The sequence below is a fragment of the Mustelus asterias genome, chromosome 5 (genome assembly GCF_964213995.1).
Source record: "Mustelus asterias chromosome 5, sMusAst1.hap1.1, whole genome shotgun sequence".
Taxonomy (NCBI): domain Eukaryota; kingdom Metazoa; phylum Chordata; class Chondrichthyes; order Carcharhiniformes; family Triakidae; genus Mustelus; species Mustelus asterias.
Genome location: NC_135805.1, coordinates 98,918,785 through 98,943,421, shown reverse-complemented (window position 1 = coordinate 98,943,421; position 24,637 = coordinate 98,918,785). Strand labels below are relative to the sequence as shown.

The following is a 24,637-nucleotide window of genomic DNA, read 5'->3' as shown; positions in this document are numbered from 1 at the left end:
TGTATAACCTCTTTTCTGTACCTGGCATCACATTAGACAAATATAGAAAATAGAAGCAGGAGTAGGTCACTCGGTCCATCAAATCTGCTCTGCCATTCATTTCGATCATGGGTGATCAAATTCAATATCCAGATCCCACCTTCCTTCCCCCATATCCTTTGATCCATTTAGCCCCAAGAGCTACACCTAATTTGTTCTTGAAATCACGCAACGTTTTGGCTTAACTACTTTCTGTGGTAGTGAATTCCACAGATTCACCACTCTCTGGGTGAAGAAATTTCTCCTGAACTCGGTCCTAAAAAGTTTATCCCTTATCCTCAAACCATAACCCTGAGTTCTGGACTCTCCACCATCAGGAACATTCTTTCTGAATCTACCCCGTCTAATCCTGTTAGAATTTTATAAGTTTCTATGAGATTCCATCTCTCTTTTCTAAACTCCGATGAATATAATCCTAACCAACTTGGTTTCTCCTCATATGATAGAGCTGTCATCCCTGGAATCAGCCTGATAAATCTTTGCTGTATTCCCTCTATAGCAAGGGCATCCTTCCTCAGATAAGGACATCAAAACTGCACACAACACTCCAGGTGTGGCTTCACCAATGCCCTGTACAATTGCAGTAAATCACTTCTTTCACTTGTATCCAATAGATTAGATAACTCTGAATTTTCCCACTTTAAGGCTTCTCCTCACGTCAACACATTGTTAGCTAGATGAAGGGGGATAGATTAAATGTCATCAGGGTCATCACTACACTCCCATTGAGTGCACAGACCAGTAAGCCAGTATTGAGTGATCAGATCTTTCCACAACTCTCATCTCTGCTCCTCAAGGAAGGATATAAATCATTTTATATTCTCCATTTTCTTTAATAGGACCCTCATGTGGACTGCTATAAAATGTCAGTAATTCAATCCAAATTGGGGCTTGACCGAGATGCGCTGATTGGTTTTGCAATTTTGCTTGGCTGTGATTATTTGCCAAAGGTAAGGGTCAATCAAAAGTTGTGGATGTAGTAACAGTGTTACGTTGCACTTCAATGTTTTAACATTGATCCTTCTGCCAAATCAGTGAAATTAAATTTAAAAGAAAAACACAATTTGGATTACATGTAATGTGTGATGTTAGTATACCTTTAAGATTTTTTTTCTGTAGCTAAGCAGCTTTGGGTTTTTTTCATTGTTGCCAGGCTGTCTGCTCAAAGTCCTTTTATTGCTGCTTCAATGGTTTAAATGGGGTTTTGTTTATTTTTACTCTAGGCCTCCGGTACTTTCTAGGATTGTTAAGGGGAAGACTGAGTGGCAGGTCATGTGTTTTGGACAGCTTTTTTTCTTCAAAGTGAATTTAAAGTTTCACTTTCAGCTTTGGGGATGCTAGTTACTGGTTTAGTTAGAAGCTGCCCTGGTTGTCAAGTGGAAAAGTGTTTTCCTCTCTCTCACTGGTATTATAGATTTTGCAGGTCTCCTGGTCTTCTTGGAGTAGAAATTCTGCGGTTGGTGATTAGCTTGCCTAGAGTCTCTCTCTCTCCCTGGTGTTTTGAGAAGCTGTTCTAGCTTCAAGCTGGTCTGGGTGTGTATCAAGAGGGCTAACAGAAATTACAAGGCTGGAAAGTCAGAATTTCAATTCTCCACCCAAAGGACTGAGTTCCAACATCACGTGAGCATTCGTATTTGTTGTATTAAACCCGTGGCAAGGGTTTTGTTTATGGGATTTGTTTGGTTGGAATGGTGTTTAGCTGTTAAAGTTTATACAATTTCATGTTTCTTTTTCCTTGTTTATAAATCGGTAAAAGTTATTGCTAATTTTCTTTCTATACATGTCAACTGTATACTTAAATAAACTTTGTTTGATAAAAGCTCCCTAGTGGGTCAGTTGAATCAATCCTGAAGTGAAGCATCCCATGCTCACCCTAGCCAAATTCAAAGTGCAAAACTTATGATCCAGGCGAACTTCATAAAACACTTTGGAGTTTGTGACCTGAATTATAACAAATGTCATTATGAATTTATTTGACAGATGAGAAGCATGGACGTTGGAAAGCAGATGAGTGTGGGGAAGTATTAGAGATGAAATTGGTTTTGTGCATTGGTGTTGGAGACACTGCTTTTAATTTTCAATCACTGTTTTGGGTGACTAAGGGATACAGTTTATAGTTAAGCATAAGGAATTTAGACAACTTTTATTTTTGTAAGAGAATTGCATTGTAAAAATCAATTACCAGTAGAATGTGGGACAAAGGCCATGGAAGATTTTAAAATAGGACTAAAATAATTCCTTGTAAGTGACGTATGACTTCAGTGCATCAGGAAAATACTCTCTTGTATTATGAAAATCTTCACTGATGTGATAAAATTTCTAATTTCATTTCCAAGTAATGGCATACACTGCAAAATGCTTTAAAAGTTTGATTAAAAATTGAAGATTTAGAATTGTTATCCAACATCTATAAGCCTGTCACAAAATTTATTTTATTAGTTGTTAATATATCTCTTAATTGTGATTTTTCTCTTGAGTACTTTAAAGTTACTTTTAAAGAAAATTTAAATATTATGTTTTTTATATATATATGTTTTGTTATTCTGGTTCTAGGGTGTTCCGGGGGTTGGAAAGGAACAAGCTTTGAGATTAGTTGAGACAATGAATGGACAGAGCCTTCTTCAGAGGTAAAATAATCCTTAGGCTGCCAACAGGTTCAAAGAATCCCTTGTCTCCCTGATCAACCTTTTTCATTTACAAACTGTTGTGCTGAAATAACACTAACATCACAGTCATAAGACTGCACAAACATCAATATTTACTTCACTATTCTTGACAACCCAAAACTATGAAAGTAAATGGCTAATGCACAATTATATCTAAAATGATGCTTTGCCTATGTTCATCATGCAATCCTCTTTCTTTCTCCTCTCTCATCCACCTTGTCCAGTTATTCTACACAATTTGACAAGGAAGTATACTATGAAAGGTAAATAGGGTGATGAGAAAGGCATACGGCACACTTGCCTTTATCAATTGGGGTATAGATCACAAAAGCAGAGAGGTTGTGATGGAGTTGTATAGAACTTTTGTGAGGCCACAGTTGGAGTACTGTGTGGAGTTCTGGTTGCCACATTATAGGAAGGACGTGAATGCACTGGAGGGGGTGGAGAGGAGATTCACCAGGATGCTGCCTGGGCTAGAACATTTAAGTTATGAAGAGAGGTTGGATAGGCTTGGGTTGTTTTCATTGAAGCAGAGAAAACTGAGCGGAGACCTGATTGAGGTGTTCAGGATTATGAGGGGCATGGACTGGGCGGATAGGGAGCAGCTGTTCCCCTTAGTTGAACGGTCAATTACGAGGGGACACCAGTTAAAAGTGAGGGATGGGAGGTTTGGGGGGATTTGAGGAAAAACCTTTTTTACTCAGAGGGTGGTGACAGTCTGAAATGCGCTGCCTGGGAGGGTGGTGGAGGCGGGATGTCTCACATCCTTTAAAAAGTACCTGGATGAGTACTTGGCATGCCCTAACATTCAAGGCTGTGGGCCAAGTGCTGGCAAGTGGGATTAGGTCGGCAGGTCAGGGCATCTCATGCATCGGTGCAGACTCAATGGGCCAAAGGCCTCTTCTGCACTGTAGTATTCTGTGATTCATTGAATATCTAATGTAGCTATTTTAGCTTCAAAATGGTCTACTTTCTTCTGTCCCCATGTTCCACTTCCCAATGTAAACATTTGGAGGGTGGGCTCAGTTTATACAAAGCTTTACAGCAAGTTTTACAGCCAGATTACGAAGGCTGTTATGAATAAATTCTTAAAGATTAAATATTTTGTAATGACTGATTTTAATTGTTGATAGTAAAAAGAAAAGTCAAAATGTGAAAGAAAGTAACTGTCTGTTATAATTCAGGTCAGAAACTCCAAAGTGTTTTATGAAGCCCACCTGGATCATATGTTTTGCACTTTGAATTTGGCTAGGGTAAGCATATGTTTCACCTCAGGTATGATTCAAATGAGCCACTAGGGAGCTTTTATTAAACAAAGTCTATTTAAGATTATCGTTAGCATGTATGGAAAGAAAATTAGCAACTTTTATCAATTACAAACAAAAACAAAACAACCACAATAATGTATAAGCCTGTATCTAAGATCTTCTAATCAAACAAAACTTCCTTTAGACAAAAAAAGACCCTTTTCACAGGTTTAACACTGCAAAGACTAAAGTGATACTGAAATTGAGTCCTTTGGTTGGAGAATTGAAAATCCTGATTTTCCAGTCTTGTAACTTCTAGCAGCCCTCTGATACACTCAGAACACCTTCCCAGAACACCAGGGAGAGACTCTGGTCAAGCCACCAACAGCAGATTCTCTACTCCAGGAAGGCAAGAAGACTTGCTTTCATCTAACCAGCAGAACTTCCAAAAACCAGGGAGAGAGAAAGAGAACAAAGAACAATACAGCACAGGAACAGGCTCTTCGGCCTTCCAAGTCTGCACCGATCATGTGTTCCTAACTAGACCATCTGTTTGTATCCCTCTATTCCCAGTCTGTTCATGTAGCTATCTAGATAAGTCTGCGTGTCTGCCTCAACCACCTTGCTTGGTAGTGCATTCCAGGCCCCCACCACCCTCTGTGTAAAATACATCCCCCGCATATCTGTATTGAACCTTGAACTTGTGACCCCTTGTGTTTGTCCTTTCTGACCTGGGGAAAAAGCTTCCGACTGTTCACCCTATCTATGCCCTTCATAATTTTATGAACTTCTATTAGGTTGCCCCTCAACCTCCGTCTTTCCAGGGAGAACAACCCTAGTTTACTCAATCCCACCTCATAGTTAATGCCCTCCATACCAAGCAACATCCTGGTAAACCTTTTCTGCACTCTCTCCAAAGCCTCCACGTCCTTCTGGTAGTGTGGCGACCAGAACGGGACGCTGTATTCCAAATGTGGCCTAACCAACGTTCTATATAACTGCAACATCATATGCCAACTTTTATACTCTTTTTCCGTCCAATAAAGACAAGCATGCCATATGCCTTCTTCACCTTTTCCACCTGTGTTGCCACCTTTAAGGACCTGTGGACTTGCACACCCAGATCCCTCTGTGTGTCTATACTCCTGATGGTTCTGCCATTTATTGTATAGCTCCCCCCTGCATTAGATCTACCAAAATGCATCACTTCGCATTTATCTGGATTAAATTCCATCTGCCATTTCTCCACCCAATTTTCCTGCCTATCTATATCCTGCTGTATTCTCTGACAATGTTCATCACTATCCGCAACTCCAGCAATCTTTGTGTCGTCCGCAAACTTACTAATCAGACCAGCTACATCTTCTTCTAAATCATTTATATATATGTATATTACAAACAGCAGAGGTCCCAGTACAGGGCCCTGCGGAACACCACTAGTCACAGACCTCCAATCAGAAAAAGACCCCTCCACAGCTACCCTCTGTCTTCTATGGCCAAGCCAGTTCTGTACCCATCTAGCTAGTTCACCTTTGATCCCGTGAGATTTAACCTTTTGCACCAGCTTCTTTTCAGCTTGATATCCCTTCTGAAACTAAACTGCTGTGAGCCAAAACAGAACATGAAACCTTGAATTCACTATGAAGAAAAAAAACTATCAAACACATGACCCACCACCAGTCTTCCTCCTAACAATGCAGAGTCATAAAACATTCCAAAGTAAAAATAAACGAACCCCCATTGAAGCCACTTAAGGAGCAATAAAAGGACTTCTCCAGCCAATTCGGCAACAATTACATCAGCTGAGACTGGCAGAGCTGCAGAGACCATGATTTAAAATAAAAATTTCTTAAAGGTACACTAATGTCACATTGTCATTAATCTTTCTAGGTTTAAACTCTGGAAACTAGAATTTGAGGATGTTGCTACTCATACGGCTGTTGAAAAGAAAGCACACTGCTCAGTATGCCGACACCCAGGTAACCAGCTCTCCTTTTCACATGCTCTTCAAAACCACTTCATAGCATTCTTGTGGCATTCACATTTACAGGCTAGCAAAATAAAATTGATTTTTTTTCCTGTAAAGCCCAGAAAAGTTTCAAGCTCCACATGTTTACAAGTGTAAAAACAAATCTGTTAAGCGCTGTGATTAAACTAATCTGCTTAATTCACAAGTTTATCATTAAGTTGAAAAATGCCGATGTTGGAAAATGGAACGGTTACCCATACTTTGGCTTCATGCTGTCAATCAGTACAGTTTAGTTGACATGTAATGCTCTTTCTGTGACTACAAACAATGGGAGATCTATATAAACTCATTCTGATAAAACAGGTATACAATGTTACTGCATAATAACAACAAGGGCAATTTTTCCTCTTAATCCATGTACCAGCTGCTCTATAAACAAAACTTTGCCTTTATTACCAACCTGTGGATAACCCGTCTAAGGGAGATTGTCATTATGCAATGAGGAGTCTTGTCAACAAAGAATTAGAGCCGTTCCAGTTCACCGTAGTGTTAATTTTGCAGATGCAGAGTAAATTGGATGCAGTTACAGTGAATTTGAATTGAAACATGCCCATCATTGATGATATTTGGATACCTATTCACAGATTCGAGCAAAAAGATCTGCGGCATAGAACTTGCTGTTCTCTTTTAGCTGCATGATACTCCCTGCAGCTGGTGGCCTGGATTTTATGGGGCTCTACGGTCTGCACCCCTCGGCCCACCCATGTCTAAAAGTTTGCGGGTAGGAACCCACCTACGATGTAGAAGGCTGCAGCACAGCAATTTAATATTAATTGCTTTGAAATAAGATTTCCACGTCTTTATCGGGAGGAAATCCCACCTTAGTAGAGCTGCTGGTCAATTGAATTGCCGACAGCTCTGTAGTCCACACAGTGGGGACCAGCGGCCAGGTAGTCCCACCACACCAAGGAACCCTGGTAAGTCTGGAGTCAGGGTCTTGGCAAAAGGGTCATGGCCTCAGTAGAAGAATTCAGGCCAAGGGTTAAGGAGGCATGCCTTTAATGGGCCAGGAAACCAGTTAAAGATGTTCCACCTCCCTTACCTAATACTAGCCCACAAAGCGAGGGCTGCTAGCGTGGCATAGGCCTTCCCCCTGTGGTGGGTAAAATAATGGCACAGATGGGATGAAGCCCTGGAGTGGGTGTTAATTGGCCACCTAAAGGACTCAACAGGCCTAAAAGTGGGCATGCAACCCAAGAACTCCCTGCCCCATGTAAAACTTCAGACTGGCTGGGATGGGCGGCAAGTGGAAGGCATAAAGGCCACACGCTGGATCTTACATTTCAAACCCATTGGGGGGCAGGGGGTGTAGAATCCAGGCTATTATGGTTTCATGGACCGAAACCCATTAACTTTTTCATTTATTTAGTTTCAGCTACTTTTGAGCAAGAACAATTTGCATTTATATAGCACACTTAACATAGAAAAATATTTTAAAATGCTTTACTGAGGGAAAACCAGACAAAAATGAACACTGAGGCGAAGAAGATGACTAAAGGGGAAGAGGGCGGGGGTAAAGCAGAGTCGAAAGGAGGTGGAGAAACTCATAGAAATCATAGAAACCCTACAGTGCAGAAGGAGGCCATTCGGCCCATCGAGTCGGCACCGACAACAATCCCACCCAGGCCCTACCCCCACATATTTACCCGCTAATCCCTCTAACCTACGCATCTCATGATTCTAAGGGGCAATTTTTAACCTGGCCAATCAACCTAACCCGCACATCTTTGGACTGTGGGAAGAAACCGGAGCACCCGGAGGAAACCCACGCAGACACGAGAATGTGCAAACTCCACACAGACAGTGACCCAAGCCGGGAATCGAAACCAGGTCCCTGGAGCTGTGAAGCAGCAGTGCTAACCACTGTGCTACCGTGCAGCCCGAACTGAAGAGTTAATGGAGAGAATTCCAGATCACAGACCTGTATTGCTGATGGCTGAAGTAACTGCACAAAAATGTATAAACCATAGTTTGATCAAGCTATATGTTTCTCAGTTTTATTACGAAAAAAGAATTGCACATTTTTCTATTGTGTTCCATATAGGATTAGCTAGGGAACATACAAACAAGGGCTGTCAATTGTGTGCAAGTGATCAAGGCTGTTTACCGCATGGAAATGACGATATATGCCCTTGTGATTGGCATCAGGCAGAGTGGAACAGGAAAATCAGTTTGGTGGAGAGCAACATCAAAAAGTAAGTACCTTTATGCTGTATCAAGATGCTGCATCTGTGAGAGATCCGAAGTTAGCATAAAATTTCTTTAAAATACTTTTGTCATATCAGTTCCCATATATGTTAACACCATGGTATTCAATGCATTGCCTGTCTCAGTTAGTCTAATTGTCTACCGATGCACCTGTTATTTTCCATTCACTCATAAAGCTGGTTTATCAAATTGTTCAATATTTTTCAAATATTCCTGTGTGAGAGATCTGCGCACCGTGCCTGTACTGAGGCAACCCGGTACGTGCAAGAGAGCTGTGCCCTTGCGAGGGATGCGTATGAGGAAGCTCTGTGCGTGCACGTGCAAGGCAACCCAGTGCGTGCGAGGGTGCTGTGCCCATCTGAGGAAGTCCTGGGCATGTGAAAGCTGAGAGTGCACGCCTGGGAGAGAGCCGGGTGCGTGCGTGAGAGAGCTGCGTGTGTGCATGTGTAAGAGCTGTAGATGGGGATTTCCTCTCGAGGCTATGTATTGCTCAAACTTAAGCTAATACAAAGACTCAAAATGCAGTGCACTGATTTTTAAGACGTAACTTTATTTAACCAAACGATCGAATGGCAGAATGATATGAGGAAACCCTGCACTCGAGGTAAAGGATGCGGGCAGCCCAATATCAGTCTGAAAAACAATGGCAATTATACGTTTACCAAATTGTATGGCCCACCTTTCCGGTAGACATAATCCAATAATCATTAATACAAATCAGTCAATAATCATCCTGTCATTAACTCCAGCCAATAATAATACACATCATAACCTAATTTGTTATTAATTATGGACAATATCCTCCTCCTGTTCCATAACATGAGATGCTGGACATGAAACGGGAGGACGATTCCCACTGAATTGAACCCATGTGACTCTCGTCCAACCTTGAGAAACTCTTTATGTCTGTTCGACACCTGCGTTATCACTTGGAGTTGTATGACCCTATTCATAAAGCTAGCATTGGTAGCCATCTTGTTTCCGACCACTGCTGATAGCATTACTGCTTTTCAGTGGATCTGTTGTTTCTTCCCTCTCCCACCAGGGCCTGCTGTATTTTGTCACTGACTGAAGTTTCACAAAATGTAACCAAAAGCAAAACATCCATCTTATAAATTCAAAATACATGTTTTAAATGAGAAATATTTGTTAATCATGCAGAGCTGTCTTCTATGGCAACAGCCTTGGCTGGCTTATGTTCCCATAGTCCAAGATCATTCATTCTCAAGTTAGTATCATGTTAGTGTTCATAAATCTATGGTCAGGTGTTTTATTAGCATATTCTAGCCCCCTACATCAGAGCCGAGTGCGTGCGATACCTGAGAGTGCATGTGAGTGAGCTGAGAATGTGCGTGTGTGTGTGTGAGAGTCAGCTGTATGTGTGCTCGTTCTTTGGGGGGTGGGTCTGTTTGTGTGTGCGTGCACATGTCTGAAATGAGAATCCAGCTCTCCAGCAGCACTCCCAGTATTAAATGAATTTGTGAGCAAATGATTAGCATCACTCCTCCCATTAAAATTACAAAAATGTAAGACTTGGAAGTATTTATTGACTGAGAACTTTTTAATTATAAATGTATACACATAAGAAATATAATAGTTTTTTATAAATCTATTTTGTATGTTTGTACCTATTGCACAATAGTATTCATTTTTATTTGTGGTTTAACTCTTCAACATAATAATTCCTTCTTTGGGGTTCTTGGGAGGTTGAAAGGGTTCTGTAGCTGCTAAAGTTTGGGAAACACTGATCTAGGTTGATATTTAAGTGAATGCTGAGAGTGTTGTATTGATGAGGGTGCCATCTTTTTGATTTTCATTCAGCTTGCCTAGATTGGTGTGAAAGGTAGCATGGCGCAATTCAGAGGAACAGGGAATCCTAGTTACCCTACCTTAACCAATTTCAGAAGTAGATTATCAGGTCAATCATTCGCTGTTTATGGGACCATACTGTTCATAAATTTGCTGCAACACTTGTCTACTATGTTTCAGAAATAATTCATTGGATGCGAAGCCTCTACAAATGTGAGTTTTTGTCTACAAATTTGAATTCCTTGTTTCTTTCAGAAAAGCAAGAGCCTGTGACCACTTCCCATTTGAAGAGGTAAATTTGAAAATGTTTTTAAAATGTTAACTCCTTATGATACAGACCTGTAGTGAACATTAACTTACTATTAAAGAGGTTTATACTAACTCGGCTGGAAGATACAAACTAGGATGTAATATTAGAAGGAAAAAATAGATGCACAAATGATTGGGAGAGACAGATTGCACTAGAGTAAGAAATACTAAAGCATTTTGGCCTTAGTGACTCCATACATGGAGTATTGTGTGAAGTTTTGGTCTCCTTACCTAAGAAAGGATATACTGAATTATCTTATAGACTGGATTAGTGATAGTGTAAAGGGTAGTTTCCTAAGCGTGTTCAGGAAAATTTTCAACCTAAAAAGGAAGGAGGCATTGCTGAATCTAGTTGTAGGGAATGAAGTGGATCAAATGACAATAGGAGGGCATTTAGGGGGCTGTGATATAAATTTTAAGTTAGCATTGGAAAAGGACAAGAAGCAACCTCGAGTAAAAGTAAGTAATTGGGGGAGAACAGGTCTAGCCCATATAATTTGGAATCAAAGAGCGGCAAGCAAAATGGGCTGCCCTTAATGAGGAAATGGCTCAGGTACAGTCAATGTACATTCCCACTAGGAGGAAAATTAAGACAAGCAAATCCAGATCTCCACGGAATATGAAAGGTACAAAGAGTAAAATGAAGCAGGAAGAGGGTGCAGATGAAAGATGTCAGTAGATAGTACAAGTGAGAACCATGATAAGAAAGTTCAGAGCGGTAGTGAAAAACTAAATCTGAGAGGGAAGAAGAAACAATGAGAAGAGACTGGCAGCTAAAGACCAGGGAATCCAAAAGACTTCTCTTGGCATGCAAGTAGTTAAAGGGTAGTGAAAGGCGGGGTGGGCTGATTAGGGACCGAAAAGGATTTACACATGAAGGCAGAGAGCATAGCTGAGGTACAAAATGAGTACTTTGCATTTGCCTTTACCAAGGAAGCAATTACTCTCTAACTTATAGTAAAAATAGAGGCGTGTATGAAATGTTGATTGTACTTAAAGTTGATATGTCACCAGGATCAGATGGAATGCATTGAGGATCATAAGTATCGATGCAAAATTGATTGATTGACAGGAAACAGACTAGTGATGAACGGTTGTTTTCCTGACTGGAGGAAGGCATACAGTTGAGTTCCCCAGGGATTAGTACGAGGACTATTGCTTTTATTTGTGGCCTAGACTTGGGAGTGCATGGCACAATTTCAGTATTTACTGATGACGCCAAACAATGAACAATTGTGAACTATAAGATAGTGATAGACTTCAAGATTGTAGACAGCTGGTGGTATGAACGGTTAAGTGTCAGATCAAATTTAATGTAGCGTATTAAATTTAATGAAGAGTGATGATACATTTTGGTAGGAAGAATGAGGAGATTAGAAGGATTATAAAAGATACAACACGAAGAGCAATACAGGAGCAGAGAGACCTGTGGGTATATGTGCACAAATTGTTGAAGATGGCTGTGCAGTTTGAGAAAGTAGTTTAGCCACATGGGATCCTGGGCTTTATAAATAGAGACAGATTACAAAAGCTGAACCTTTATAAAACACTGATTCAGCTTCAGCTGGAGTGTTGTGTCTAATTCTGGGCACCACACTTTAGGAAGGATGTGAAGACATTGGAGAGAGTGTCAAAAGGTTTAACAATAATGGTTCCAAAGGTGAAGGTGTTCAGTTATGTAGAAAGATTGGCGAAGCTGTGGTGTCCTCTGAGGTTGATAGAGATGTTTAAAATCATGAAGGGTCTAGACAGAGTCGATAAAGACAAATGGGTCCCATCGACGGAAGGGTTGAGAACCAGAGTACATTGATTTTAATAAAAGCAAAAAACTGTGAATGCTGGAATTCTGAAATAAAAACAGAAAATACTCCAAGAGCTTCTGCCTGGTAGTATCTGTGGGGTGTAAAACAGAGTTTTGAGTCTGTATGACTTCAGAGATTTTAAGGTGATTGGGGAAGAATCAAAGGCAACATGAGAGAAAGCTTTTTTCACAGTAAGAGGTTAGAATCTGGAATGTACTGCCTAAGGATGTGGTGGAGGCAGATTCAAACATGGCTTTCAAAAATAAATTGGTTAATTATCTGAAGAGAAAATATTTGCAGTGTTATGGGGAAAAGGCTGGCGAGAAGGACTCAGATGATCTGCCCTTTCAAGGAGCTGACACAGACACAAAAGGATCAAAAGGCCTCCTATGCTATTGATTATGTAAATATTTTCTGTGCTCCAGGTGATCAGAGAATTTCTTATCGGTAAAGACCAACCAATGCAAAATATTCAGTGGAAGCGACCAAAATTGCTTTTACTTCAGGTATGGAATAACATTTTGCTAAATTTTACTCAAAATGTTACTATCATGCATTTAATTGAAAGATCAGATTGAAAATCTTCAGCGTCAATTGGTAAGTGAACCATGCAGTGCTGATCTATACAGACCAGGTGGGTCTCAAGTTTGGTCCCTAGCTTTTTATTATCTGATTTTATCCAGGGATTCTAATTGCATTACATTAGAACAATGCCTTCTCAGGCTAGCAAGGAAAAAATCAAGCGGGAGTCCCTTTCCTGATCAGCATCCACCAGGCTCAAGACTGTTACAACATAGAATCCTTCAAATATGCTTTTTTGCTTCAAGCACAAAGGAGCACTTCCACAAACAAGCTCTTGTTTTTCATGAGCTGAAGCATGGCTTTATGTGCCAAGTATTGTTCATTAAAGCATGTCTGGGTACACTGGCTTTTTTTACGCCATTCATCAGTTTGCTGAAAATTGTGCAAGACATCTGACTGATAGACAAATAACATTCTGAGATTGTGTAACTCAGGTTATAAGCCACAAATCGGGTTGATAGAGAAGTAAAATTCAAGGTAAGCAAGAGGAAACACAGAAAATGTCAATATATTACAGTGTGAAAGTACATTTTGTTTCTCTTCTATACTTAAAACCCAATTTGTGACATATCAGCATAGCAGACAAAATAGAGTGCATAGGCATTGGTTTGGCGAATAAAATTCCCTAGCATAATATCTACACTTGTAGGCCAAAGCAACTTCCTTGCAGAGAACATTTGGATTTCCTACCCAGATGGATCTGGCAATCCCTCGACAAATATCTCATCATGCCACATTAACAGAAGCTTTTGCTTCATACATCCAGAATTTTGCCCGGGATAAAATGGAGTGGCCTAGACACTACACATGTGAGAAAGTGCTGATGTTACTCTCACACCACGATATGACGGAAAGAAAATTGGGAAAGAGAGACCCGTGTCATTTGCAACCGATAAGGTACTAATGAACTAAAGTGCTTAATTAACCACTTTGTATTTCATTTTTGATTTAATAATCTTGAACAATCTATGTTGCTATTTTGTTTACAATTCTAGGCATAACTGAAGGCAGCTTATCTGCTTTGCATCATATTGGGTGCCCGTTACAATGTCCTGGCAGGGAATGCTGATGCTTGATTACAAGAAATGGTTGAGCAACCATGCACTTGCACAGTTTTGATTTGTGGAGCGGGGGCTGTCCCACTGCAAATGTCTTCTCATTCTTGCTCAAAAGCCAGACATATAGGAGGGAATAGAGTGCATATCTTCTATAACAGCCTTTAACAGTGATCATTATAATTCTTTACATCTGGATGTTATAATATGGTTTTGCTGCACTACAGTCTGTAACAAGTATTCTGTTGGGTTTCAGACTTCTTTTGTTTTTTGCTTTTAAGAGTTGTCAGAACAAGAATTCGGAATGGAATTCCATGTTTTGAAATTCTATGGGGAAAGCCAGGTAATTTGTTTTAAAGTTTTAAGTTTTGAAAGATGTTATAAGGTCTGGCTATGTGATCATAATTTCAGCTTATATCAATGTTGACCACATTTCATGTAAGAGAATCACAGAACTCCCACAATGGCCATAAACAATTGCCTGTAAATCTAATCTATGAGTTTGCACAATATCTTATTAATGAAATCCTTCATCACAGGCCCAGTTGTATGCTCCTATCTGGAGGACCAGCTAATCTAGGTCCTTTCTTTCAGATAGGTCCAGGAAGCAATTCCAAACTTTTCCAAAATAAAATTTTCCTCTGTAACTCGAAGAAATGTCAACTGGATTTATTGTGAGGTTATTATAAAGTTCATAGTCTGAAAGTTGCAGATGGGACGTTTCTGCCAAGAAAGCAGATTATAAGTATGCAAACCTTGGGAGGTAAAAATACATCTGGTGGGCAAGTCTCAGCAAATCCATTAGCTACAAGTGTCTTTGTAGCTGAATCCCCTCATGACACCTTGCAGATCCATCTACTGACAAAATGGTCTCTAAACTGTTTACCTGCACCAGACAGTGAAAATGCACCAAACAGGCCAGGCAATTGTAAATAATTGAAAGAAGCTGCAACATAGGACTACTTGCATGCCAAACAATGAAAGCAGCATACAATTGACAACTAAACGATCCCACAACCAATGGACCAGATCTAAGCTCTGCAGTCAGGCCATATCAAGTGTTGAATGGCAATGGACAACTAACAGGACAAGGAGGCTCTGTTATAATTCAGGTCGGCCTCTGACCTGCTCTTGTAGCCATTGTGTTTATGTGGCGAGTCCAGTTGCGTTTCTGGTCAATGCCAACCCTAAGGATGTTGGCAGCGGGGGGGGATTGTTGGAGGTCAGTCATCTCAGTTCCAGGACATTGCTGCAGGGGTTCCTTGGGGTTATGTCTTAGGCCCAACCATCTTCAGCTGTTTCACCAATGACCTTCTTTCTATCATGAAGTCAGAAGTGGGGATATTTGCTGATGATTGCACAATATTCAGCACCATTCATGACTTCTCAGATACTGAAGCAGTCCGTGTCCATATGTAGCAAGAACTGGACAATATTCAGGCTTGAGCTATAAGTGGCAAATAACATTTGTGCCACACAAATGCCAGGTAATGAAATCTTCAACAAGAGAGAATCTAACCACCTTCTTTTGGCATTCAATGACATTACCATCACTAAATCCCCTGCTTAAGAGCATCCAGGGGTTACCATTGACCAGAAACATACTCAGACCAGCCATATAAATACTGTGGCTACAGACAGCAGAGTAAGAAGTCTCACAACACCAGGTTAAAGTCCAACAGGTTTATTTGGCAGACCTGTTAGATTTTAACCTGATGTTGTGAGACTTCTTACTGTGCATACCCCAGTCCAATGCCGGCATCTCCACATTACAGAGAGCAGGTCAGAGGTTGGGATTTCTGATTTCCCAAAGCCTATCACCATCTCCAAGGCACAAGTCAGGAATGTGATGGAATACTGTCCACTTGCCTAAATGAGTGCAGCTCCAATAACACTCAAGATGTTTGACGCCACCCAGAACAAAGCAGCCCACTTAATTGCACCCCTTCCACCACTTTGAACATTCACGCACTCCATCACCGATGCATGTACCAGTGTGTACTGTCCACAAGTTACACTGCAGCAACTCGAGGCTCATTCAGTAGCACCTTCCAAACCCTCAACCTCTACCACCTAGAAGAATGAGGCTGCAGATGCGTGGGAACACCACCACCTGCAAGTTCTCCTCCAAGTCACTCACCATCCTGACTATATCACTGTTTTGTCAATGTTGCTGGGTCAAAATACTGGTACTCCCTTCCTAACCACATCCTTGTGGATGTTTCTACAACGCGTGGACTGCAATGTCTCAAGAAGACAGCCCATCAGTACCTTCTCAAGGGCAATTAGGGAAGGTCAATAAATGCCGGCCTAGCCAGCAACATTAATATCCAATTAAGAATGTTTTTAAAAAATCAAGGTCCAGATTTTTCTTATTGCTACTTACACTAAACAACCTGCATGGGTTGGAAAGCTCAACTTTTAGATATGTTTATAAATACTGATCCTCTAAATTACAATTTAGTATATGAACTCTTGCCAAAGATTCTGCTTACTTCACTGAGCATCACATACGTAGCTTCTTCTCATAGACATTTTACAAATTTTAAAGCCAACAATTGAACATGAGAGATTTTTGCCTTCACTGCCTGGGCAGGGCAAATCTCCTGCCTGACTTTCCTGAAATAAAAAAAAATGAGGTGGGTTCGGTAAAGGGCAGGCATATCTGGAAACCCAGTCAGATTGTTGGTCCAGTAGTTGAGGGTGAAAATCTATCCCATAATAAACGACTTATTTTCACCTACAATCAATTGTATCTGAGCAATTGTTTAATGGTTAGTTAGTATTTATAAAAGACCACTTGAGCAACCGGTAATAGCCTAGTAACAGATGTTTTAATAAATGATTTCCTTTGTTAACCAGAGCATTACATTTACTCAAATGATCAATCTGAAGATTCTCAGAACACTGTCTCGACCATAGAAGATCAGGTTTCCTTTCAGGCAGCATACCCAGACATCACTGCTCAATTCCACAGACAGAAAGCTGAAAAGGAGGTGGAGAAGAAAAAGCAAAAAAGTAAGTTGCGATATTAAAAGGAGTGTAACATCCAGTCTATTAGCCCAGGAATGCATGAGTTTTTAATGAAAGGTTTGCATTCCAATCAGTACATGATGTTTTGACAGGTTGAACATAAACACGTTTATTGAGCTTTAGGAAAAATTGACTCGTTTTCAGGAAAAGGGGAAATCTTACTATAATCAAGTAATTTGTTTGTAATAAATATATTTATGTTATGGGAAGGAGGAGGATTAATTTAAGAATCCCAGATTTTTCCTTTCACTACCCGTCTGTAACAAAAAGGCATTTTTGATTTCCCCCTTTATAAGTGGTGGCATATTTTCCCCGACCGTTCAGTTTGGTGTGATCAAAACTTTTATTCATAATTCCACATCAAACTTTTGATGAGCTAAAATAAGAGGGTTTGTGTATTTTATACACACATAACGCACAAAGGGATTTCCACAATAACCGTCCCTTTTTGCACTTGTACAACAAAAGAGGGATAAGGGAAAGAAAGAGGTACAGGGTCAGACCATGATAAAAGTAAGACATATGGTTTCATGTGAGTCTAAAATCAAAAGTCCAATGGCGTTTTCCTTCAGAGATGATCTGTCTTTCCAGAAGCAAGGACTTCCATAATGGGAGAAGGTACATAAAAGATGAGTTATTCTTGAAAGCACAGATACAGAAGTTTCCGTATTAATGTAAATAGTGTGGTTGAGAGCCAGGCCATTTTAAACCTGGACAGAGTTCTTTCTGTTGCCACCTGTGAGATAGTAAATGGTAAACCACCTGAGTTCAGTTCCACACAGCAATATTATAGGTTCTAGCAGCTTGGTGGAGCTCATGACTTACCTCCCATCACTTCCATTCCTATAGGTCTCAAATCGTGAGATGTTTGTTAGAGGAAACAGGGTCCTTTTTGTCCATTGCAGCTATACCATCTGCAGTGGCTAGAATTCTTTAGAAATGCTAAGAGGCTTTGTGCAATTCCAGGAAGGGGCATTAGCACATCTTTAGAGATAACTAGTCTCTTATGTTTGTCTGAGGGCGAGGAATTCCTCTGCTATGAATCATGGTTAGTCAGGGTAAACCCTTGGTTAATTTTTTAAAATACGATATTAATTTTATAGAGCAGCCAGATTGAAGTAGAAATGTATTTTCCACACTGTACTCTGGTTGGGACAGTGTGTTTTTAAATACAGAGTCACTCCATTTATCTTTCTTTTGTAATGTTATTAACCAGGTGGATGAAGCCAGTGTTGAAGTCCTGAAAAACTATGGCTGGGATTTTCGGGGCCCATTCGATGCAGGTGCAAATCCCATTATGGCCGTGAACTCTAGCAAGAGAGCCCTAAAGGGATTTGCACCAGGGAGACCTCAGAATGAAATCTTCCTCACTCCCCCGCCAGTGACATAATCAGGTTCATGGAGGGTGTGAACCTGATTTCCAACCATTTGAATATGCATAAATGGCTTTACGCCATCGCTTCCGGGTTCTCCATAAGTTCCTCCCACCAGTCGTGCTGACCACACCAGTGAAGGAAATGGCTGGGCAGTGCCCTGGCACAGCACTCTGGAAGGGTGCCGGGGCAGTGCCTCTGGGGATTCCCATTAGGGGCTTCCCATCATGTGAAGGTGGGGGCAGTGATTTTAGGGATGGGCTCTAATGCTGGCAGAGAAGGGGGACGGGGTTCTTTAACTTCATTTTGATATTCGGGTGCCCTTTTTAAAGGGTGATGGTGGTGGACATAAGTTTATTTACTATAATAGTTCAGCAAATTAAAATGAATTGTAACAAGTTCCAAGTGGGAGTGCTGTGGTGTAGAAAGGGAAAACCTATGTGAGATTATGAAGGGAGGTCCAGACTAGGTGTTTCTCCCTGATCCATATTGCTTCCCCTGTCTCTACTTGCTTTCTGTCTCAACGACTGAGCATCTGTCACTCTGTGGGATGGAGGATTCCAAAGGTTCACAATGCTTTGAATGATTTTTTTTTTCATATCTCCACCCTATATAGCTGACCCTTATTCTAAGATTGTAACTCCTGATTCTAGACTCCCTAGTCAGGGGAAAGATCCTCCAAGCATCTGCCCTATGAAGCCCCTCGAGAATTTTATATGTTTGAGTGACTTCCTCTCATTCTTCTAAAATAGGAAATAATAGGCCCTGTCAAATGGGTCTACCCAGTCGCTCATAGGCCAATCCCTTTATCCCATCTATCAGCTTCTAGCAGCTACTTTAAAATAGCATTGGTGGATCAGTAGAGATAACCTCTGCAGCCATGTGCCTTTCTAGCTACTGTGGTTGCATAGCACAGGGAACCCAAGAAATATAAAGGATGGTAGCATTTTAATGTCTTTTTTGAATTAATAGTTGTTTAGTTGTACAGACCTTGTGTACTGCTGAAAAAAGATTTTAATTAAAGCGCCTTTTGTCTAGCACTCATCAGACCAATCGCAAGAAAATCAATGTCAGAGGAAACAACTTTATACTGTATGAGAAGAGAGTGCTGATTGGTTGACAATTGGACTCTGATTAGTAGAGGCTTTGCTATGGAGAATGTACCAGTTAATCATGACTGGCAGTTGACTGGCAGTTAACTGCCAAGCATTGTTTGAAAATTTAAACCAGACAGCTTGACTCTGGTGAAAACATTGTCCTTTGGGGAGCTGCCCCTTTTACTTTGTCCCTGAGTTAATTTGAGTTAGTTTATTTGGTTTGCCCTAAAAGAAAGAGGAATGAACCAAGAAATATCTATCACTATTTTGTTTAACTGGAACAGCACAATGTACGTACGTGTTCTTTCTGTCTGCAAAGAACAGGGACTTCTGTATTAATATATACAGCTTCCAGTACATACAAATGCACCACACCATGAGCCTGACTGACACTCTTAAATTGGCTGTCAGTGTAATTTTTGGAACACAGGATTATTTAACAAATGTTGTCCAATCACAGAATCACATCTATTGCAAGCACAGACTGGTTGGTTATGGCTCTTTGCAGACAGAAAGTATATGTACACACATTGTGCATGTTTCAGCTAAACAAAATAAGTGATAGCCATTTGCTGATTCATTCCCCATGGCAATGCCTTGATCAACTAGAGTCAAATTGTTTGGTTTAGATTTTCAAACAATACTTGGCAGTTAACTGTCAGTCACCATTAACTCGTGCATTCTCTATGGCAACACCTCTACCAATCAGAGGGCACTTTCCAACCAATCAGCACTCCTATACAGTATAAAGTTGTTGTTTCCCTGACATTGGTGTACTGGCGACTGTCCTGATAAATGCAAGATGAAAGGCTTCGACAAAATATATTCTCAAATATAAACTCATTCTATTTTACATACCATTTAGATTAAAACTTTTGTATTTTGAACTAATCAATCATTTTACCCTGCAGACAGTTCAAGTTTGTCCAAGTCTTCAGTTGGTAAATACACTGCATGGTCACAAACCAGCTTCAATCGCTGAATGTACGCATTACCATAGGCCCCCTGTGGTTGGTGATGAAGATTTAAACTCCTGGTCTCTATGAAACTCATTTCCTAAAGATTCACTAATAGCTTGTGAAGACCAGCTGTAATGCCCATCACAGTATGGTAGCCTAACTGGTGCTCACATTTGATGTTCACGCAGAAATAATGAGCTTCCAGCATTCATGAAGCCATGCCCAGTGAGATTTGCTGCCTTTAGAGGAGGATAGGAGAAAAAGAAACTGAAAATATTTGTTTATTGCATTAATTTTAAATGATAAAGAAATTGTAGTACCCATATGTTGCCACCAGGTGTCCTGGCTGTGCTTATTTACAAAGAGCAGTGGAGAGGCCATATATTGAAAGGCAGCACATTCTTTAATATACACTATACCTTCGCCCATTCCTCCTCTCCTAATTAGTTATCACCAAATTGTCTTTCCAATCAATTGGGCTACTGTTTTTGACCAACGCTCAATATAACTTGCAGTTTTTGAACTAAATGCTAAATATCCAATGTAGTATCAAGTAAAAAAAAAGGAAGAGCAGCTAAATATGTTTTGTGATGTTTGCCAAAATATTATTTGAAATGGAAACTAATTTAGTTCTTTAACTTAGATGATTAATGACTTGTATTTTATTTCAGGTAAAAGCAAAAGAAAGGGCGGGGTAGCTCCATTGCCTGATGAAATCACTCAACTACTTGCTGGAATGAATTTACAACCTTCCCATAAAGGTGAGGTTGCAGCAAGAAGTGAACCTGTTCAAAAATGTGCAAGTCAAGAGGCAAATCCCTCCAAACCCCCTCTTTCCATTGACTTTTCTCCTGAAGACTCTCAGGTGCCCAAAGAATTCTGGGGAAAGTCTCCAGATGAAATTGCACAGCCTGCAGTTATATACAGTGCAGAAATAGGAAACTCTGACTGTGAGTCTCTATCTCTTACAGAATCAGAAAATGAACTTAATACTTTTGCCCTCTCCCCCTCAGCATCAATGTTAGTTGCTGAGATGCATTTGAGTGGCATTGACTGGAGTCAATCATTTAGTACACCGCTATCGGAGTGCAATCCGACAACTCGAGTTGAAACACCTGAACAGGCTCAGCTGATCATCAATAAGGAGTCCTCTGTTCATGTGGGCTTTACCAGTAAACTGACAGAAGACAGAGCATTGAAGGAAAATGCTGCAGTGTCTAGGCAAGATCCAGTTCAGAAAAATATGAGGGAATTATTTCATGAGGATGCATCTATGCTGGATGATCTCTATCATCTATCCTTAAAAGACCGAATTCTATTGAAGAATTCATATCAGTTTTTATCTCTGCAGCAATCAGATACTAATTCCAGTGCAACCGGCTCCCTGTCATGTTCTTCAGGTCATAAAAGTGATGTTTTATCTCCTAATGTTGATTCTCTTATTCAAGGAAAACTTGCAAATAATTTAACATTTTGTAATAAAGAGGGACTCTCTGGCTACAAATTCTCAGAAACTCCATGTCATCAGCAAGAGCAAAGGGACATTTTCACTTCTGACCCAACTGCAACTCAACATACAAAGCCATTAATTCAGTCAGGTAAACAGAATTTAGTGGATTCAATGGAGGAGGCTTTTGGAACTCGTGATGCAGCTATGTATTCATACCAAGCTTCAAAGACAGATAGCATCTCATTTAAACCGAAGAAAAACAAGCCAGCCAAACCACGCCAAATGAAATTGGTGAATGGAAATACTTTAAAAGTTCAAAAAAAGAGCGTTTGTTACAAAGTGTCGTCATCCAGCGAAGATAGTGATACTGAGAATTCAAGAATGATACAAAAGCTTGGTGTTATACCCAGAACTACAGAGAACATTGTGCTGTCGTCCTCCATTGCAAATCATAGCCAAGTATGGACCCAGCAAACCCAATCCAGACCTGCCATTGGTAGAGCAGGTCACACCAAGATAGACACTGGGTGCATTCGACTCCAAGTACTCAGCAATGCTGGTGTTAGGAAAACTGAGCAAACTCAATTAATGCAGAAGCAGAGCAAAGCTCATCGCAAAATTGTTACATCCCATAAAGATACCTCTGATGCTAAAACAGAGAATGGAAGCAGTACTCTCCTGCCAAGACCTGATCTGAGCAACGTGCCATTTTTCAAGCAGCTCTGTGGTGATGATGATGATTCCATCATAGTAATAAGTGACAGCCCCCTTCCATTGTCAGAAAGGCTGAAGCTTTGACTCCAAGTATTTGAATTGTTACTCGAGTGCATATACTCAAGAACAGATTCTCAGGAAGTTTGCCATTTATTTTTAATTAGATGTACCATGTTTTGGTAATTTTGAATGTTTGGTCTATAACATATACTTTTATCCCCCAATATTTTCCAATAAAATGGATTACAATGTTGTAAACTGTCAGTCATTTAAAATGTTCCCTGTTGTAAATTTAATAAATGATCACAAGGTTAAAACAACTTAGGTTCCTCATCCTATTCCAGGTAAATGCTCAGAGTGTCATAGCTAGCCCACAGGTTAATCGTTCAGTTCAATTCATTTCTGGAACTGAAAGGGGCATGTTTTTGGGAGGGGGGAGGCACATAAAGTAGCATCATCTCCCCCCCCACCCCCCAAACTTACTCCCAAGCTCACCCTCATCTATCGTTAAAATGCAAAATTCTATTAAAGTGGGTGGGGTGCCATATTTAAATAACTACTCGGGTCAATTAACTTGTTAACAAGCCAATAGACCTTAATCATATGTTGTCACCACCATAATATGGCTGCTGTGGGCAGCCTGAAGTGGGCGAGCCTTTTTTTAAACTTTTGAAATTCGCAGGAGAGATTTCTAACCTTGGGGAGTTGCCCTTTGCACATTGGGGGCAGCCCAAGATAGTACCCACCTTTCTTACCCATCTGCTCTATAAAACCCACCACTCCTGCTCCTCTTCCTAAACTGTCCAGCCTCTCCCCACCTGATATCCCAGACTTGCCTTTTTCCAGATCCGTAAGCCATCGTCTTAACATAGAAACATAGAAACCCTACAGTGCAGAAGGAGGCCATTCGGCCCATCGAGTCTGCACCGACCACAACCCCACCCAGGCCCTACCCCCACATATTTACCCACTAATCCCTCTAACTACACATCTCAGGGACAATTTTTTAACCTGGCCAATCAACCTAACCCGCACATCTTTGGACGGTGGGAGGAAACCGGAGTACCCGGAGGAAACCCACGCAGACACGAGGAGAATGTGCAAACTCCACACAGACAGTGACCCGAGCCGGGAATCGAACCCAGGACCCTGGAGCTGTGAAGCAGCAGTGCTAACCACTGTGCCTTGGGCCTGCTTGCAGTCCCAGTAGCATCCACTCCAGCGCTCTTGCGCTGCTGGATCTGACGGCTAATCCAATTGGTCAGCAGCTTCTACGGACAGGATTTCCTTTCCAGTGAGAGGCGGAAATCCCACACGCATCTATTTAGCCAACCTACAGCACAATGTGGCTGCTGGGTGGGCCAGCATGGCTTCTTTCCAACTTTACTTTGAGGGTGTAGGGGATGGGAGCCCCCACTATATGTTGCCCTAAGTTTAAATAATTTTTAAAAAGTGGTTTCTGTTAAATATTTTAAGTAAATTTCATGCATTCAAGAAAATGTTTATTGCCACCCTTTTTTATGAACTCTGAGCCATGAACCTTTCCCAGTAAAGAGTTGCACTTGATCCCGCTACATGGAAGGATGGCTAAGCAGCTCGGATGACTTATCAGCTGATTATATTTTTTCTATTCCTCCCAGTATCTTGGTCTGAGAAAGTGCCTCCTATCTGCATGTTCTCACTGTTGGCTCAAACTAAATCCAATATCTTGTTTCATCTCTGAAGCATCTTACAACTTATTTCAGTTTTAAAAGGACATTATAAATACAAATTGAAGTTGACAGTCTCTTGAAACCATTGTGCAGTGCATACTGAGCTTAATGGAAGTACCCAGAATTATTGTTTTTATAGAAATTATTTTTAATTAACTGTACCAGTTTCATTCTAGTTTATCCCCAGCCTTTCCTAGCCCACAGCTAGAAGATTTACTGTAGCCATTAAACTTCAGCCATGTAAAGTGATTGTATGTACTGCTAAACGGTTAATAACGTGCTGTTTTGTCTGTTAGACGTCTTTGTGAAGTGGTAGATATCAGGATTTTTAGCTGTGTAAAATTGATGCATCAATAAGGCAAACATCGGCTGCATTTTCTAAAGCTACACCACATCTTTTACAAAATGATTTGTTTTATGTGTCGCTTTTCATAGCTTCAGGATGTCCCACAGCTTTTGATCAATAATGTACCTTTGCAGTGGAGGCACTGTTGGTCTCTTTCTCTATACACAGACGAACAATCATTTAAACCATGTTGTCACGGTCCTATTT

General features: G+C 40.6%; 1 protein-coding gene across 3 annotated transcripts in view; it reads left to right on the top strand.

Moving 5' to 3' along the window:
- The window catches only part of gen1 (GEN1 Holliday junction 5' flap endonuclease), a 32,969-nt gene extending 10,284 nt beyond the window's left edge, over nucleotides 1–22,685 (top strand). For 2 of the 3 annotated variants that reach the window (XM_078213096.1, XM_078213094.1), the window contains exons 5-14: nucleotides 879–989; nucleotides 2,593–2,666; nucleotides 5,843–5,931; nucleotides 8,026–8,176; nucleotides 10,254–10,290; nucleotides 12,535–12,615; nucleotides 13,458–13,588; nucleotides 14,028–14,089; nucleotides 16,609–16,764; nucleotides 20,880–22,685. In XM_078213096.1, the coding sequence (XP_078069222.1) occupies nucleotides 879–989; nucleotides 2,593–2,666; nucleotides 5,843–5,931; nucleotides 8,026–8,176; nucleotides 10,254–10,290; nucleotides 12,535–12,615; nucleotides 13,458–13,588; nucleotides 14,028–14,089; nucleotides 16,609–16,764; nucleotides 20,880–22,456 (2,469 nt within the window). In that variant the 3' untranslated portion in view covers nucleotides 22,457–22,685. Of the gene's footprint in view, nucleotides 1–878; nucleotides 990–2,592; nucleotides 2,667–5,842; nucleotides 5,932–8,025; nucleotides 8,177–10,253; nucleotides 10,291–12,534; nucleotides 12,616–13,340; nucleotides 13,589–14,027; nucleotides 14,090–16,608; nucleotides 16,765–20,879 lie in introns of all 3 variants that reach the window. The other variant, XM_078213093.1, reaches the window with a different exon arrangement.
- The last annotated feature ends 1,952 nt before the right edge of the window (nucleotides 22,686–24,637 follow it).